We start from the raw sequence: 19,936 nt of genomic DNA on the forward strand, positions 1-19,936 counted from the left end.
CATTGAAAATGCTCAGAATTGCAAAGCAAAAATCCAATTGCGTAGGTTGTTGGGTATACGATAAAACGAATAAATGAATACATGAATAATGAAATGTATGTAATAAATTACTAGGATTGTTTGCCCAATGACTGTTTGCAATTTGTGCCTGTTTTTATTTCGACCCACGCAGTTTTTACAAGGCTACCGTTGGCATTTAGGCTACATGCTAACAGTTAGCTGAAGCTAAGAAAATAAGAAGATACTCTGCCGCTATAATAAATCGTATGGACTCAATAGCAGCAATCATAAATGTTTAATTTCTCTCACTTAATGTGCTGCAAACTCGAGCATTTTTGATGAGTGTCTCGGTCCAATGTTTTCGCTTCAATGCACACCTCTCTTCTTTTTTTTCTTTGACCAGGTGAGTCTCCTCATATCCTGTAAACTTTAACATACGTTTTCCCCCCTATTCTGGGACAGAAACACACAACCTAAAGACAACTACCAGCTACGACAGCGTTCTTTTCCTCTCTCTTCTGACCACTGTGAGTATTATTTTACTTGCCCGCTAAGCGCCGCCAACTAGGTGCGTCACAACGTTATTAGGGTTCACAGAACTTTTTCATGGCCAAATACAAGCGCCTTCAAAGCCTATTTTCCAATTTCTCTCTTTACCTTTCCTCTTGGGTGTGATGTGTAGGGGGCAATGACTACACAAAACAAATGAATGCCAGCTGCTGTTAGTTACGAAAGAAGAATAAATGCAATGGCAATGTGAAGACACCAGAGCAGGCGTGTCAGTGTCATTTTTGAGAAGACTAAATGTATTTGTCTTCATTTATTGTGTGGTGTTTTGCGTCAAACTGTTGGAAACATGGCAAAAATTTTAAGAATTTACAAGCACTCAACCCAAAATGCAGGCACTTTTTAAAATAATAAACATGAAAAATTCAAGCATTTTCAAAGACTTCAAGCACTCGTACGAACCTTGCGTTTACGAACAAATGAAAGGGTCTATTGATTAAGCTGTAACCTTATATGGAAGAAATGGTTTTAGGAGTGTGACATTTTTGGATGAAGCATAACAAAATGCACGGCGGAGCAGTGGTTAGCGCGTGTGCGCCACAATTATTAGGTCAAGAAGTGTCAATGAGTGTGTGAGTTGTCTGTCACTGTGTGCCCTGCCAAAACAGCTTTGTCGCAAGGCATTCGTGGAGAAGTGGGAGACACAACAAATGAGTGCGTATTTTTTAAAACATCTTTTTATGCGGACTATTCAATATTAACCAGGTTAACGTCGGTATTATCAATACATTCTATGAGTTGCAATTGAAGACACATACACTCGCGTCCGCCCTGCGCCTCTGAAAGAAAACTAAATAGAGTGTTACCTTTTTGTTCGATAGCCACGTCCTTGGTTGTAGCATGGATGATAACATCTATAATGCAAATATTATGTGTGTTACAGTATAATATCTAGCTGTCGATGACCTATTTCTACGGCGCACGACGAAGCCAGGGCGTCGCCATCTTTGTTTGAATCAACTTTATTTAAAAGGTCGATGATGACGTATCGTGCCTTTTGCTAATTTTGCCATCACACTCATTACACACAAAACAATATTAACAAAATTCCTTTTAAAATTGTTTCTGTCATTTTTTTAATTAAGTTATGAATATTTTTCAAATTGCTTATTTGTTTTCTAAAAACACGACCGTTGATGAGTCAAAGCTCGGTGGTAGAGGAAAAAACGTGTATTTTAATGCAAATTCAGATTGTATCGGCGGGGTTTCCCTTCACCCCGAGAGTCGTAAGGTCACCATTTCCTGTGGTGTGTCCTGGGCGAGTACAGCCCGGTGACGCCCTTTCCCCTCCAAGCCCTTTCTCGTGTCAAGCAGATGTGCTAACTGCAGCACCAGGCTTAAAAAAAAGGTAGACACGAAGAAGAAATACAGTATTAGTCTGCCCAAATCAGAATGTTTTTAAAATTACAGATGTCATTGTTAATCAAATGTTGTCTTTGTTAAATGTGTGACAACGAGAAAGAGTAAGGTAGGTCGTGTCTATCATGTATGTAGGGCAAATATATACCGTCAATAAAAACAAAGCAAAACTAGAACATACTGTATGTAAACCTGTATTAGACTATAGTACAAAAATATGTCCCACAAATGAACAAAAAAGCAACCAAATACAATGTGTAAGGAAATAAACAGTTTAAGTCCTGTGCAATGTTCCCTCAGAGCTTTTCCGCACACAAGAAAATCTAGCCAGCGGTTTAAGTCAAAGTTACAGTGCATGAAGGTAAAAATACACGGGTTCCCCTGACGCTATGGTCTAACTGTGGTATTTTGAAGTCAATGTCGAAGTAGAACGAAGTGGAGTAAAGTCAGTAGAGTTTTTTGAGAACCAGCTTCTTCAGCTCGGCTCACTAAAAAGAACCGGCTGTTTCGTGTCCCAAACGGCTCTTCAGGTTGTTTTTGCTTTATTAATCCCTACACGGCCAAATATTATGTAAAATTGTGCACAAAATGACTCAAAGGAAGAGGGGGAAATAGAACAAAAAAGAAAAAAAATACCAAAATGAAAAAGTAGTAAAAAGTTGCGAAAAAAAAAACCAAACAAAAGAAGCAAAGCCAAAAGAAAAGAAAAAAGCAAATAAGGGGGGAAACCTAATAGAGAACAAAAAAGTAAGAAAAGGGTAACAGCTAGAAAAAAATAAACACAATGAGATTTTTTTAAAAAGGAGAAAAAAACAAGGAAAAAGAGGAAACAGTTTGTTTGTTGCATTCAAATAATTACCAATTATATCAAGTTAATCTTGTTGCCAACATTGTACTTCCACTATTAATGTAATTAAATACAGTTCTGTATCATGCAACCGACTAAATAAGACCTCAACAATGTTAGTATTGTGCGACAAAAGATACCAAGAATAAAAGAAATGGAAATCTTGTGAAAGAATTGTAAAAACAAATGACGTTTGTAGGCCCTGCAACCTTTGCAATCGTACATTAGTCAATTTATCCAAAAGTGAAAAATAGTTTTGCATTGCCGGAAACTCGGCAAAATGAAACGTGATGTCAAGTTTTAGACATTTTTGATAATGATTTAGTTGCCACACTTGGGGTTGCTGTTGTTCACTGTTGTTTCAAGCGTTGCTCGCTGACTTTGTGTGAACGCTCAGACCCGTGGAAAATTAGAGGGAACATTGGTCCTGTGGCCTTAATGCATTCATCTTGTTCGTTAAAATACGTACCAAAGTACTGATTCATTATCTATTGGTTTGTTTGATTATTAATTCATAAAGGGACCAATGAATAGAACTAGAATTGCCTAAATTGTCACTGATATCAATATAGTATGCAACGACATTAGACGTGGTACTCTAGGTCTAATCTCATTGCATAGTAATACAATAAATTTACAGAATTGTACCCAGAACTAATCTTTACACTGCATTATATGAATACATCACGGGCACATCATTTACTAACTTTTTATCTGTATATATATATATATATATATATATATATACACAGTGGGACCTCGCTACTTCGCGGTTCCACGTTCGCGGGTTCTGAGCTTCGCGGGTCTAAAAAATAATGATAAAAAAATAAATTAAAAAAATGTGTATATATATATATATATATATATATATATATATATATATATATATACAGTAATCCCTCGGTTATCGCGGTTAATGGGGACCAAAACCACCCGTGAAAAGTGAAAATCCACGAAGTAACAACGCCCCTTCAAAAATGCTTTTAAATTTTTTTTTTTTTTTTTTTTTTAAATTATTTTATTTTATTATCATTATTTTTTAGACCCGGTTAATGGGGACCAAAACCACCTACGAAAAGTGAAAATCCGTAAAGAAGCGACGCCCCTTCAAAAATGCTTAAAATATATATATATATATATATATATATATATATATATATATATCATTTTTTTAATATCATTATTTTATTGTATTATTATTATGTTTTAGACCCGGTTAATGGGGACCAAAACCACCTGCGAAAAGTGAAAATCCGTAAAGTAGCGACGCCCCTTCAAAAATGCTTAAAATATATATATATATATCTATATATATATATATATATATATATATATATATATATATATATCATTTTTTTTATATCATTATTTTATTGTATTATTATTATGTTTTAGACCCGGTTAATAGGGACCAAAACCACCCGCGAAAAGTGAAAATCTGCGAAGTAGCGATGCCCCTTCAAAAATTCTTTAAAAAAAAATTATAAAAATAATAATATTTTCTTTTTAATTATTTTATTTTATCATTATTATTTTTTAGACCCGCAAAGCTCTGAACCCGCGAACGTGCAACCGCGAAGTAGCGAGGTCCCACAGTATATATATATATGAAATGAAATGACTTCCCAAAGCGCTTTACATTGTGCTTCACATTTCCCAATAGCGGCCGTGATCTGTGCAGCCATGTAAGGCGCTAAGCTGCTTATTGGGGGTAATTGGGGGTTCAATGTCTTACCCTAGGACACTTCGACATGTAACACGGACAAGCCGGGAATATATATATATATATATATATATATATATATATATATATCAAATTTGGCAGTTATTTAATTCATTTATGGGACCTACAATTCACAGTTCTTTTCTCTATATATTTGAATTTACAAATGTATTAAATGGTCAGTCTCATCGACAAATATGAAAGATGAGTTATGGTCTGAAACACATACAACAGCATTACCGTTATATGCTTTCATTGCACTCCAGTCCATTTTCATTAAAATGACATATGAATAAGGTGACCTATAATCCAGTATAATGTAATCCACAATAATCCTTAAATATGCTTGGTATTACTTATTTACTGCTACCACCAGGAAGCGCCTCCATAGGAGGGTTTCCATACGAGGGGGGGAAACATTACTTTGATGCCAGTGTGAAGAGTCTACTGGCTGAGAGATCATCTATCCTCACACAAGTAAAAAGGCAATTTTTGATCTAAAATGCAGAAAGAAGTACTGATGGAGTCAACATGTTCAAGCTGATCTAAGGGGAAGCAAAGCGTGACATTGGGGGTGGGTTTACATCTGGAAGATAAACGCTAGGCATCAATGGGGTCATGCAGTCATACATCAGAGGCAGGCAGGCACTTTTGCTTCGGCCAGAGCTGTGTGTGCATGAGGTGGAGGATTGTGGGGGCAAAATATTTTTTCCACCAAAAGCGGGTACTCTCTACACTCAGCTCTGTCCGGTGGCTGATAAGACGCTGACAGATCAATAAATCTGATTCTTTCGGGCTAATTTCATCATTATCTGAATACAATCTAGAGTGTCTTTTCTTTAAATAAGGAAAATCCTGATTAGATATACTGCAATATGTACAGTATAATGCGATTAAATATGCAAACACATTAATCCTGGAAAAACACATTCTGAATTGATTTGATTCAGACCTGATATATATATATATATATATATATATATATATATATATATATATATATATATATATATATATATACCCATCTCATCTCATCTCATTAGCCGTACCGCTCATCCTCAGTAGGGTCGCGGGGGGCTGGAACCCATCCCAGCAATCATCGGGCAGTGGGCAGGGGACACCCTGAAATGGTTGCCAGCCAATCGCAGGGCACACAGGGACAGACAACTCATTCGCTCATTCACACCTAGGGACAATTTGGACCGGCCAATTCACCTGAAATGCATGTCTTTGGAATGTGGGAGGAAACCGGAGTGCCCGGAGGAAACCCACGCAAGCACGGGGAGAACATACAAACTCCGCACAGAAAGTCTGGAGCTGGATTTGAACCCACGACAGGTTCCCATGACATGAACTGTGCCGCACAAGCGCTAACCACTGCGCCGCCGTGCTGCCCTATATATATATATATATATATATATATATATATATATATATATTCTTGCTCAGTAACAGGACAATCTTTTTTTGTTTACAGTACTCTTCTTAGCTCTATGCATTCTATGATAACTTACATCACACAACCTGGGCCTCCTCCTAACATCAGACCTCTCCTGTTCTACCAACACTTGCTCCCTGGTAAAGAAAGCTCAGCCAAGAATCTTCTACCTCAGGATACTCTCCCCTCAGCTGCTCCTTGACTTTTACAAAGCAACAATCAAGAGAATCCTCTTGATAAAGAGGTACTTACATGTCCACTATCTTTCCTTTTTCTGTGCACATTATATATATATATATATAACAAATGGCTTCAACTTTTATTCAAGGTTGAAAATAGTAGTTTGTAATTCCAAATGATTTGCTTAAAAAATGTCATTTGAGTAGTTGGTCGACTGTGTTGAATTGCAGATACTATGTGTTATTTGACATCAATGACCTCTATATATTGGAGTTGAAAATGAGTAAAGGGAGCAGTTTGAAATAAGTTGTATGGGACATTACATTATTCTATAATGGTTTTATGAACTGATAGATTGTGTAAAAGGAAATAGAGTTTTCATTAAATATTCAATATCTGACCCCGACTAAATACCATTGAATTCATTCAGCATTTCTTTAGACCAGGGGTCGCCAACCTTTTTGAAGCTGAGGGTAACATTTTTTTTACTGATTGGCACAAAGGGCTACTTGTATGATATGCATTTCTGAAATCCCAATTTATCATGTTATTACAAGGTTGTTACTATGTTATAACCAGGTTGTTGTAATTATTAGAAGTTGGGTTAGAATATGTTTAGTCAACCACTAAAACTTCATACCAAAATCGAAATCAAAGGTATTTTCAGAACCTGTCCATGGGCTATTCAGGTGTTCTTTGGTTGCTACATGGTGCCACCAAGCACCATGTTGAAGACCCTTGATCTATTTAATAAAGAATGTAACGTTTGTATTGTATTGGGACGTATTTGGTCAAAAAAAAAAAAAACTTAAATGTGCTGTCCGGAATTTCAAACTTTGTTACTCTTTACCGCCATCTGCTGGCTTAAAGTCATAATCGTAGCCTCAGGCAATATATTCATCAAGTACATGCATATACAGTATTAGATGCGCTTGAATAACTTTTTTTAGGGTTGGTGTTTGGACTGTATTTGAAACAGGCCTTTTCTTATATTTACTATTTTCATGCTAGATTACCAAAAAACTGCGAAGATAAGCATGAACTTACTCTCCACGCCCCTCTTTCCTGCTTCCTAATGTGTTGCGCGTCCCGGAGCAGCTTTGATAAAAGTGAGATAAAAGCAGAGAAGCGCAGTTTGGACTTATTATAAAGGCTCTTTGAACGCAGTTGGCCATTGTTAATACATGCTTAAAAGAGAGAGTATTCTACTTTTAACTTTTAAGGACACCCCAAACTACTCACTCCATCTTTGATTACATTTGGAACACTTTACTACTCTGTTTGGAAATTAACTTTTTCATTTTTAATAACGCTTTATTGATTTGATTTCTCTTGCATAGAAAAAAATCAAATAAAATGGGTTATGAGGGGGATCATAAAAAAGCTCAAATGTAGGGAAAGGTGGCAGCTTGAGGACATTTGTTCTGGCAAGTTTGTTGTTGCAAATGTGTTGACTAACAAACAACCCACAAAAAAAGGAAAAAATGGAACGATTTCTGAGAAACGCCTCACCCTAATTCGACGGTTCATACTTGCCTAAGTGTTCAATGTATTTTTATTTTTTCTAAAGAGCATCCCAAAATATTGGTAAACACAGTAATTTCACCAAAAAATCCTTTTAGCCATCTCTTTTTTTGTAGGGGTCGCATTCTTGCTGAGTATTTGTAAATTGCTATGTTTCCTTTTGGTTCTCAGCAGATTGTTGGTTGTTTTTCAAACAAATCTCTTTTGAAAGGACCCAATCATTCTCCTCTACCCACATCCGCCTCCCTGTGCCCTCTGTGACAAAATCCAGTAATCACCCCGGCGGTTCCCTCTGCCTGTTTCTGGAGACGATTACGTTGCACCACCAGCAAACCGCAAGACAAATGAGAGCACAGAGCTTCTGGAGCAGCAGTGCGTTATGTGGCAAACTGGGCGGGAGCGGGCTTTCCATTACCTGTCCTAGGTAACCTTGAAGATCGAGAGATGGCCCGTCGACATTTGTCGTACCCGCCTCAACTCTTCAAGAACAGCATGTAGCTTCATGACGAGTCAGATCTTGCCCAGGACTGGCGTTGTCAGGGCCTGATAAGTGTGGTGTTATTTCCTGGTTGTGTTTCACATTGACAGCTTCGTATGTTCTTCACTTATCGCTTTACATAAAAGGAAGGAACATGGCCACCAACATGATATGTGGGAGGGTCAGATGTGTGCTTGTGAGAAGATCTTGAAACATCAATCACTTGGATCTCTTTGTAACAACAGAAAAGAAAGGTGCTCTGGTGGGGTTTTCTTCATCTGAACATGCAAAAAAAAAAAAAAACCTCGTACAGATATTTTTGAGAGAGGTAAATTTGACTTTTGGAAACAGTTAAAAACTTGGGAAGCATGCTCATAGACAAACACATTTCCTTGTTCAGAAACATCTGGGTTAAAAAGCCAAATTGTGCCTCTTTAGGTGTTTTGGTACACTGACTGCCAGGCCTATGACAATTAGGCAACAGAAAGTAGGCTCTGCTTCATATAAAAACAGACATGTCATAATGCTCATGTTGGAGCCAGTTGGTAAGAGAAAATACACTTGATTCCAGACTTGGCAAAACCAGGTTTATTTTGTGGCAAGGGTATTATAAGATTATTTTGTTGGACCTAATCGTGTCACAATCCTGCACTCAGGTTCCCGTTTCTCTGTAGGTTCCCTACCTACCTACGTACCCACTTATCTACCTAACTAACTACCTACCTACCTACAACATAACAATATCATTAGCACACAACATTCACAACATTCCTTTTGTAAAAAATTAGTGAATGTGTTTTAATTTCCTTTAAATCAATACGTAGTACAGTATGTGTCTTTAATCTTGCAAACATTTAGTGGCAATTTCCAATTCCATCAATTTCAGGTACCTGACTTTTCAATGGCCGTTAGGCAGCTACATTGAATCCTGGTATATCTGCTTCAATCGTGTCTAATGATACCTTACAAAAGGAAGGTTTTGGCATGGATACCAAAACCTGGTATCCATGCCAAAAAAATAAAACTTTGGTTCGTTTTTGGGAGTTGATCCCTGTTTTGCTTGAAATGTGGCGAAAACATTTTTCATGCTCTGAAAACAAGTGTCATCTTCTCCCACGCCAAGAATAAACACCTTATTCTTCTGTGCTGAAAATACTGCCATGGAAAGATGACAAAAAATGTACTGCAGAAATACTATAGAAATACTGCACATACAAACTATAGTAATATTACAGAAATACTTCATAAATAAATGTATTTCTACAGAAATTCTAAGAAAAATAAGACCACAGTCATGCTATTTTAAAAAACACTAATAAAAAATATCACAACGAAAATGCAACTACAGTCATACTACAAAAATACCACAGGTAAACTACACATTTTCTATGATGGAAATATAAAAATTAAAAATACTATATCAGTATTACAGAAATCACTACTGCAAAAAAATATTCTTAAAAAGCACTACGACAAATCTACAGTAATACTACAAAATACTACAAACATACATAAATAATAATAAATACAATTACAGTAATCCTTCAAAACTAAGTATCAAATGTAGTACTTATAACACAGACTAATATGTTATTTGTTATAATTCTGAATGTTTCGAAACCAATATGAAGAAACAAATCTATTTAAAACTGTCAAGACCAGAACGGAGACAGGACCCACATGCGTTACATTTCTCTCAGTTTTGTTGGGTAGGGTTACTTTAACTTGATTACTTTCAATTACTTTTGGATTACTCCAATACCAAATATGCTAATAAAAGACAAAAGAAACTGAATATAAAGAATGATGACTCACAACACGTGGTAAGCTTTCTCTCCTGGCTTTGATCTCCGGCAAAACTAACATAAAATGCGACAGAAACAAAATGAAAATAAATCCAAACAGCTTGCCAACATCATTTTTGCCGTTTTATGTATTCCGTTACTCCCCAAGCCTGCACAAAATTTAATAATTTTATTTATATTTAGTTTCTTTTGTCTTTTATTAGCTTATTTGGTATTGGAATAATCCAAAAGTAATTGAAAGTAATCAAGTTAAAGTAACCCTACCCAACCCTGATTGGGAAGTAGGAAAGGATTGCACCCACCATTGGGTGATCACTGGTCACGGGAAGCAGGTCAATCTGAACGGGCGATGTCGGGAACGGGAAAAAATGGGTAAGTAGCCGGGACAGGAGAGCAAAAATCGTGGTCGGGATCGGAAACGGGTCGAAAGCCAGGAGAGGATAGTAGATGTGGTTATGATCAAAAAACGGGTCGAAGCCAGGAGACAGACGGGAGTTAAAAACAGCTAGGAGTCAGGGTCAAAAAAGCTTGCCTAGACTACACTAAGGTTTGCAGACGGACTGACCACTGGTGACAGATAGATGTGGGTTTAAATAGTGACAGGGAGCGGGCACAGGTGCATCACATTGGTAATCATGACAAAAACAAGTGTAAAAAAATATGACATGTAAATGCATGCATAGTTATTGAACAATTGCCCACCCCTGCAATAGATCCTAAATTACAGGTGAAAAACGATTTTGTTGTGCATTTACCTATTGGTAGCGTATATGCCGATTCAGGTTTTCTTCTATTAATTTAAACAGGCCCAAAACAGTTACAGTGAAATATTGAGACTGAACATACTGTAGTGTTCCTCATCAGTAGACTTGAATGTTCTCGCACCTCCAGGGAGAACAGCATTTGGTTGCCGTGGCGATGCGTCTTGGCAGTGATTAGTGATATGACATGCCCAACGGGGACAAATCGGGAATTTGCCAGACTCTGACTTGAGAGCGGTTATGAGGATCCGCAGACCTAATTCTCGACTTCTCATTAAGTCACAGCCCCGCGTTTCAGACTAATGGCATCCCATCCGTGGTACAGAGCGCCGGCCAGCCACACGCCACAAATGCTTCCTCGTGTCGAGATCCGGCAGAAAGAGCCACACTTTGACTCTATGAATCTTTTATACATGCTTCTTTGGCACAAGAGATTTTATCTTGGTCCCATTTGTATTTTTGTCACCAAGTCAATTTACATTTTTATAGCATAATTAATGAACAAGAAAACCATTTACATTTTTGCTCTGTGCATAATTCAGATTCAGATTCAGATTCAGATTCAGATCTACTTTATTGTCATTCTAGTACACGTGTATACAGAACGAAATGTCGATGGATCTGACTCCCACAGTTTCCCTCAGTGTCCTTCAGTGTACAGATATAAATAAAGCTGTATTGTGTTATTTACCATAGTGCCGATAGTGCAAGAAGAGACGCTAACCAGATGTGCAAGATGGGCAGTCAGGTTAACAAGTCAGGTACACAGTACCATTATATTGTAAACAATAACACTGTAAGTAATAACACTGTAAGTAACAATAGTGCAGAGATCAAATGTGCAAGGAGTGGCGAGCTATAAAAAAAAACTGCCACTAGTGCAAAAGTCAAATTAGCAGCCGTTTAGATTTAAGTAACTAATGGCATATCTGAGACAGAGCCACTCGTGTCGAGAAAGATGGAAACATCTTGAGTGTGCAGAACCGAAACTAAACAAGCGCACAATTGTCTGCGAGCTAGGAAAAAAGGTTCGCTGTCATGATTGAAACAGACGAAGAAGACGAGTGCTTTCAGGTGCAAATTGGGGCCAATGTGTTTTTTCACTCAAGCTGACCATAACATCAAGCACACAAAGCCAAGCCCTCAATAGCAAATTATCCTATTCAAGCGTCACAGAGGCAAACAGTTTCTTTAAGTGATGTTTGTTGCCTTCATCAAATGCAAAAATCAGCACATAAGAGACGAACCAATCCCTTTGTTATTCTTGCTCAGCCATCCACTTCTGCCAATTGCTCATTCTCATATCTGACACATTTTACATAATTTTGAGAATAACGCTGCCATTATTATTCGTCATTCCTTCTCAGTCTCCATCGAGGAAAAGAAATAACATGAAAGGGTAATCAGTTAGGCAGCCAGGTTGTCCGTATTTTAGGCGTTTAACATCCCGGAACAAGTGTAGAAGCTTTATTTGTTGTTAAAAGACAATAAATTGGCAATGCACTCTATTAATATTACCAAATAATTAGAATTAGAATTGTTTTTACTGTCATTGATAACAATGTAGTTAACTTTGTTTACAACGAGATTATACGCGGCACTACAGGATTAACATATAAAATTTAAAGGAGGGGTGCTTCGTTTAAAATTTAAAATATTTTCCCTATTAAGTATGTGTTAACAATTCCCAACGGAGTTCAAATTTCCCTTATGCTTTATTTTTAACTGAGCCTATCTGATTTTACCTTAATTTTATCAGAGAGGTTGGGGCAGAACACATTATCTTCGAGTAATGGGGGCTGGTCGTGGGGTGGTTATTTGTAGGGTGACGTCATGCTTGTCAGTGTAGAATGAAAATGTGAAAGTAAGAAAAAGCCTTCTTCTAGTAGAGTCCAAACGCCAAACCATAAAAAGATGAAAAAATAGTTTATTTGTGCACGTCTAAGAAATGCCCATACTTCCACACGCATCATGAATGAGCTGACTGAGGCTGCGATCATGACTTTAAACCAGGAGATGGCAGCAGAAATTAATAAAGTTCCAGATAACATGCAGCTCTTTTTAAAGAGAAGAAACGATCAGATGAATGTCAGGATAGGCAAAAATATTTACAAGGTTGTGCGGTAGACAGGCCTAAGTATTAAGTACACAAACAGTAGTCCAATAAAAACTAGTTTAATGACATTCACAGCAACATAATTCAAAAATAAGTCGATAAATAAGTTATGAATACCCATTTTCTATAAATAACTAACATAACTATTGCGATTACAATAGGTGCACTTGAACAATCTAATGGGCAAGGATCACAATATATTCTTTCCTCTTTGTTAATCAATTTTGTGACCCCAAAAGAGGTGTCATTTTTTTATTCATAGGACCACATTTTTGCAAGTATTTCCAAAGGACTCTAAGAGGGGGGTTTATTGAATAGAATAGAATATGATGTGGAGCCTGAATGAAGGATTGCCGTGCTTAAACATTTTAGCATTCAATTAAGAAAATTATTTAGTGTATTCAGAAAAAAGCGTTTATTTTGTTATGTAATCAAAATGTTCTAATTCATTTCTTATATTCATGTTGTACATAGTTTAAAAACATTCCTGGTGAGACCATACAAAAAAAATTGTAATCCTAACTTGAACTTTATGTCTGTGTATTATTTGTTACTAACATCCATTGCAGCCTGGTCATCCTGGAATGGGGATTACCTCATGTGCGGTCCCTTCTCAAGGTTTCTATTTTCCTGAAGTTGAGGTTTTTGAGTTTTTCCTTGCCTTTATGTAGGTTTTAGATCAGGGGATGATGTAATAATAGTCTGTAGTTTGCAATAATCTGTGGTCTGTGCAGCCCTTTAAGACTCCTATACAAATAAATATGACTTGACTTGACTTTGCAAAAGAAATTTGGAATTACGATTGATTTGTAATTTTTCACCTGATTATACCTTATTAAAAATCAGAATGGTACAGCTTCCTCAAAAGAATTTGACATATTTCCTCCGGGCACTCAGGTTTCTTCCCATATCCCAAAAATATGCATCTCAGGTTAATTGGCCGGTCCAAATTGTGCCTAGGTGTGAATGGGTGAGTGAGTTGTCTGTCTCTGTGTGCCCTGCGACTGGCTGGCAACCAGTTCAGGGTGTCCCCTCCCCAATGCCCGAAGATGGCTGGGATGGGCTCCAGGACCCTCGCGACCCTACTGAGGATTAGCGGTGCACGTAATGGATGGATGGGTGGATTATCTGCTCATGAGATAGTACAGGGAAATACATTTAATAACCTATTTTGTTTGATGAAGCTGTTTCAAAGGTGGAGTGAGTACTTTGAGGTGCCCTTATTAAAGATGTGTTAACAATGCCCAACTGAGGTCAAAGAGCCCTTATGCTTTATTTTCAATCGTGCCAGTCTACATTTTTTTCACTTTTATCAGGCCTGTTCAGGGCGGAACAACCCCCCACATATCTTAGCTGATTTTGATCATTTTCTTATTTCACTAAAAGAAAAAGTTGTAGTAAGGCATTTTTGAGTTCCGCTGGCAGATACTTTTCAGTCATATGAAATATTATTTTAGTCATTTTTCTAAATCAAATCAAATTTATTTGTAAAGCACTTTTCAGGCAATAAATTGCCATTCAAAGTGCTGTATAAAAACATTCAGTGTACAATATGACAATAAAATCCCCTCCTCTGTTCTCTCCCAACAACTTGAAACACATAATACAGATATTCACAATTGTTAAAATACAATAAAAACAAAATAAACAGTAATAAAAATAAACTGTGATTATGACAAGGCACAGACTAACCAAGTGAGTAAAGGGACCTGAGGTTTATCCACAAAAACCCAATAAAAATAACCATAACTTTGAACTACAGGTTAAAAATATAGCAAATTATAAATTAAGGCAAAAATATTCGCCAAACTCAATAACTTGTATTCCCTGCTAAGCCACCGTGACCATAAACCATTAAAAATATTTGTACTGTCAAATAAGGCAGCATGAAATTCAAATTGGTACTAGGAATTATTTTTGAATGAGGTATTTTTGACAGACTGTGTTCCTTAAACAGACAGAAGGACAACATTGCTTCCCTAAGCCCCTTAACTACAGGACAGTAAGCTACAGGCTGTGAACCACTTTGTTTACACTCAGTCGCACCTTGGTGCGCATATAAAACAACATATATTGTATGTACAGTCTTTTCCCTTTCGTATATACATATTTGATGTTGTTGTCATTGTTTTCTAGTTTTGAACTTCTTGGAAGTGATCGAAGGGAGCCGGCTCCCCACCAATCAACAGCTGGTACCCTCCGAAACGCCTTTTTCCCTTCATGAGTGGTCAATATTTTTTTGTAAATTTATATATATTTTATATATATTTTAATGATATTTCCTTTGCTTTTCAGTGTGAATGTGTTTTTGTAAAAATATTACATTTCTTTTTTCCTTCTTTTATCTTTCTTTTTCCTCTTATTGTATCTTTTCTTTTGTTTCTTTTTTTCCCTTTTTCTCCCCTTTTATTTTTATTTCAGTTTAAGTTGTTTCCTGCTGATTGTTATTCTATTATATAGTTTACTATTTGGGCGGCAGAGTGGTTAGCATATTTGCGGCACATTTCTGGGGTCATGGGTTCAAAACCAGCTACCAGCCTTCCTGTGAGGAATTTGCATGGTCTCCCCGTGCTTGCCTTGGTTTCCTCCAGACACTCCAGTTTCCTTCCACATTCCAAGAATATGCAGGGCAGTGTAAATGGGGACTACAAATTGTCTCTGTAGGTGAGTGAGTGTGTGAAACGTTACTCTATGTGTCTATATGTCTCTGTGTGCCCTGCAACTTGCTGACAACCAGTTCAGGGTGTCCCTGGAAGCTGCTGGGTTGAGCACCCCCACAACCTTTCTATATTATAAATATAATATATATATATATATATATATATATATATATATATATATATATATATATATATATATCCCTCTACCCTGGATATACCCCTTGAGAGGGGTGACTGACAGCAAGACAAACATATACACAAAAGCAAGGAAAAGAAAAAAGGGAAAAGTAGCAAAAAAACCCACAAAGAATTGAACAGAAGAGTGTGTTGTGTCACCCTGACCCACGACCTTAATGAAGGAAAAAAAGATGATGGATGTTTACTGGTTATATTTTTGGAACTTCAAGTGTAGGATAAATATGTTGCTGTGAAAAATATACAAGGTTCTATAACACAACTACCTGACTGTTCTTCTCTATTCAACTGACTCAAATACGGCTCAGGACATTTCAAATTATTTGACATACAACCACTAATTTATAAAGTAACAGAAATAGCAACTTTCCCTGGTAGTTACTTTTACTTTGAAGTTATCCAGTTACTAACTCGGTTACTATTTGGAAGAAGTAACGTGCACACTGCTTATAACGCAATTAGTTAACACAATCTACTACTTAGAACAGTTGAGCGCTCGATGCTGGAAATCAGCCTATATACACATATGTAAACATAGCATTAAAAACAGACATATGCAGCTAAAACAGTTATTTACCGCATTAACAATATCGGGGTGTATTTCTGATATGTTTCATGATATTTTTCTTGAAAAACAGTGATTTTCCTTCAAAGAATTCTAAGCGACCCCAAACTTTCAAACGGTAGTGCAAGTTCCACATAATTTCAGGAAACAGACTGATTTTCTTGTGTTCCATTTTTATTTTTGTAAATGCGTTTAGGAAGGCGTAGAGAAGTGAGAGGAAAATTCGCTTTCACGGGCGCGCAGGACACGGTTGGATGAGGGGAAATATCCAAAGGGAGGGGGCGGAATGGATGCGCGCATGTGACAGCCATTGGACGCTTCCATTCGCACGAGTCGGGCAGAGGATAGAATCTCCTCCATCTGGTTAAAAATTGCCAGCAGGTCCGTCGTACACGCCATGCAAGCAGGAGAGACGCACCCCGGGCCATGCTGAACAAGTGGCCTACTCTGCTGTTGGCTCTGACGGCGGTTGTAGGACTTGTGCAACGATGCCAGGGATGGAGCGACGAGGACATGCTGCTGCCGCCCGGCAACTCCTCCAACGGGTTCCTGATCGACCCGGCGACGGACGTGCGCCTCTCCAAGCGCTCCGCCGAAGGCAGAGAAGCCTCCGCGGACGCGTCGCCTCTGCAGACGGCTTCCCAATCTCAATGCAATGTGAGCGTTCAGAGGCTGCTGCCCTCTTCATTGGTGGCCCGCTGGGACAGCAGCTTTGGCTTCCAGTGCGATGTCCTCCTTTACACCACAAACCACGGGCGAGCTTTCTTCTCTGCGTCTTTCAACCGGGCCATCTCGCCCGTGGTCATCGAGCATCTGGGGACCACCGGGGGTCAGCAGGAGTTGAGGCTGTGCGTGGGATGCGGGCTGTCCCGCTACAGAAGACTTGGGCCCGGTAGGGTGAGGGGACAGCAAAGCGCCGATCAGGTGACGTTTTGCTGCGTGGAATTCAGCCTTGACGAGCTCAAGGGTGACAAAAGTTGGAGGCTGAACAGAAAACCCATCGAGTCCACACTTGTGGCTTGTTTTATGACTCTGGTCATAATCGTGTGGAGCGTCGCTGCCCTCATATGGCCGGTTCCTATCATTGCAGGCTTCCTACCGAACGGGATGGAGCAGAGGAGACCAAGATGACTGATGAAATGTGACGAGCCAGTACTGCCTCTATCTCAGCCATGTCAAACATACGGCCCAAGGGTCAAACCTGGCTCGTTGGATTATCTAATCCAGCGCTCAATGAAATCCTTATTATGACAAAAAAGAGTGAGTCACCAGGTCAGGGGTGGGGAACTTTTTAAGTTGGGGGACACATTGGTTTAAAAAAATGCACAGGGGCTGGGCCAGAGGGCAAAAATTGATGATTGATGTATTTAAAGGTGGTGTTCATAACTTCAAAATATTCTACTTGCTGATTCCATCTTGAAATCATCATTGCAGCTTCTGTTAAGCTGTCTCTGTGGCACGAGCACGTACGTGTCGATCTTAGATGCGCTCGGATAAACTCTTATTTTTTCATCTTTTTGGGGGTTTTGGTTAGCATTTGGACTGTATTTGAAACGGTCATTTTATAACTCTCACGATTTCCTGGAATAAAAGAAAACCTCCAGCCTTGCGTTAAATCAATCTCCTCCTCCCCTCATCCCATAAGCGCGGTGAAAAAAATACAAAGGCCCTTTGAACTCAGTTGAATATTTTTAAAACATACTTAATAGAGAAAATATTTTATTTAAAACTTTTTAAGGACACCTCAAACTACGCACCCTACCTTTAATTTTTTGTACATGCAGAAATAGTGTCTTAAATCCAATACCTCTGCAATCACAGTTCACAGATCCCTGGATCATTGCGGCTTGACCTCCTGTGCTGTGTCTTGGGCAAGTACAGCCTGACGCCGCCCATCCATCTCCGGGACGTTTTGTCTGTAGGGGTTTGCTCCCCTAGATAATACATATAGTAAATATAGTTTTTATGGGGGTACACAAAAGGGTCACATGCTGAGCAATCCAGGTGACTGCAGTCGTCTTGCTTTGTTCAGTGACTTCTATTCTGAATAAAAGAACATCAATATGGGTGTTTTCTCAAATGTTCTCTGATTGATAAATGGTAGTCATCATATACAGCTACAGTGGGTAGTTTGGAGTGACGTGTGACTTTGGCGATATCCAATGGATATATTTAAAACTGCAGGTCATTGTTTGACAAGAAGCTACTCATTTTTTTCTTATGCTTCTATCAGCATCATCTCGCCGGCCGCAAGAAGGAAGTAAAGGATTTACCCTCAGCTTTAGTAAGCCCAGCCTAGTAATTTGATCTGGTGTAGTCTTATTTCCCATACACTGGTAAAACTTTTATTTTGATTTTTTTTTTCATTAATTTCAAACCAATCCAACAGTTAAGGCAAAAATTATATATATTTTTAAAAGCTCCTCTTTGTATTGCGTGTAAAACTGCATTCACTCAACTAGTGTCATAAACCAGTCAACGCATTCAATTCCAAACATGAAAATCTATTTTTTTCCCGATTGTTTGTAAATACGTTTTCATTCTTGTTATATGTATGGTAGATTTCTAAAGTAGACAGAATCGTAAAGCATAACACTGAAAAACTTTGGTAAGCTAAAAATTTTAAGTTGACACTCATTTACTGATCCTGCCTGCCTGAGAACAGAAAGTCTGGATCCGACCCCGGGGCCAAACTGAGTTTGACATCCCTGCTCTATCTGATATCAATCGAGGTTCGTAGCCATTGTACTCCTTGCCACAATGAAAGACTGTTTATTCAGATTTACCTTATTTGGAATTCCAATAAACCTCTTCAGAGGACCAAGGTATGAATGTAGGAATGTGTGAGCTCTAATGGGACCAATTCAAATACTGATGTTTTGTAAACTTGTAGGCCTATATTGGCAAGAATACGTCAGCGTAAAATGTGCACAATTTTCTCCTTGAACTGTCTTTGTAGTCTTCAACCTTTCTAGAATGTTTGCCTAATACTTTGTGTAGAACTTTTGCACTGCAAACATATAATCTCTATTTGAAATGTATGCCTTTTCCGACAGGTGGGTTTCGGTGTTTATAATGCTAGATTTATAATACTGTAAACTTGAAATAGAAGATCAGTATGTGCTTTATTTGTATCCATGTCAAAACATAAAAACCCAAATGACAATAAAATATTATATGACATTTTATCCATGTTTTTTTTTTTAATTAAATACCTCATTAACTCCCTGCTTGGCGCTCGGCATTAAGGGTTGGAATTGGGGGGTTTGGTCACCTAATGACTAAAATGGCTGCACCCTGTTTGGCTGCGGCTGCATCGGCTCGCTACAGTTCAACTGTACGGGTCGGGTGTATCGACGTTTCGTTCTGTGTGCATGGTTACAAAGAATGACAATAAAGGAAATTCTATTCTATTCTATTCTATCACAATTTCATATCAAGGGAAATTGTGAAATGAAACAAATAATGCATGATATTTACAAAATATATTTTCAGCAATTATTCCTCAATGTTAAAGGGACACTGTGTTATATTTCTCCACTAAATGTCGCTGTATTGTGTAGTGCAACCAGAAACGAGTGCTATAAAGCACAAGGAAGAATACAAACTGGACAATTTTTCTTAACCCTATGACGTCAGTTCCCTAATAAATGCACCTTCATATGATAGTTCCTGTATTTTTTCATGTTATGTAAATCAATTTTGTTTTTTCAAATAA

At 38.0% G+C, this 19,936-nt stretch overlaps 2 protein-coding genes and 1 long non-coding RNA gene across 3 annotated transcripts in view; 2 read left to right on the plus strand and 1 right to left on the minus strand.

Moving 5' to 3' along the window:
* lars2 (leucyl-tRNA synthetase 2, mitochondrial) overlaps positions 1–1,513 on the minus strand; it is a 53,709-nt gene extending 52,196 nt beyond the window's left edge. The window contains exon 1 of the mRNA XM_088326134.1: positions 1,374–1,513. The gene's annotated coding sequence lies outside the window, so the exon portion shown is untranslated. The remainder of the gene's footprint in view (positions 1–1,373) is intronic.
* LOC148371595 (uncharacterized) lies at positions 1,084–15,558 on the plus strand. Its single transcript, XR_015849472.1, has 3 exons — positions 1,084–1,221; positions 5,974–6,178; positions 14,935–15,558. It is a non-coding gene; the product is annotated as an uncharacterized LOC148371595 (long non-coding RNA).
* Positions 15,559–16,329: 771 nt separating this feature from the next.
* Positions 16,330–19,406, plus strand: tmem158 (transmembrane protein 158). Its single transcript, XM_088326138.1, has one exon. It carries the CDS (start codon positions 16,645–16,647, stop codon positions 17,347–17,349), a length of 705 nt encoding a protein of 234 aa, XP_088182264.1. The 5' UTR covers positions 16,330–16,644; the 3' UTR covers positions 17,350–19,406.
* Positions 19,407–19,936: the final 530 nt, after the last annotated feature.

This window comes from Urocampus carinirostris, chromosome 2 (assembly GCF_059441175.1).
Source record: "Urocampus carinirostris isolate Australia breed hairy pipefish chromosome 2, RoL_Ucar_1.0, whole genome shotgun sequence".
NCBI classification, from domain to species: domain Eukaryota; kingdom Metazoa; phylum Chordata; class Actinopteri; order Syngnathiformes; family Syngnathidae; genus Urocampus; species Urocampus carinirostris.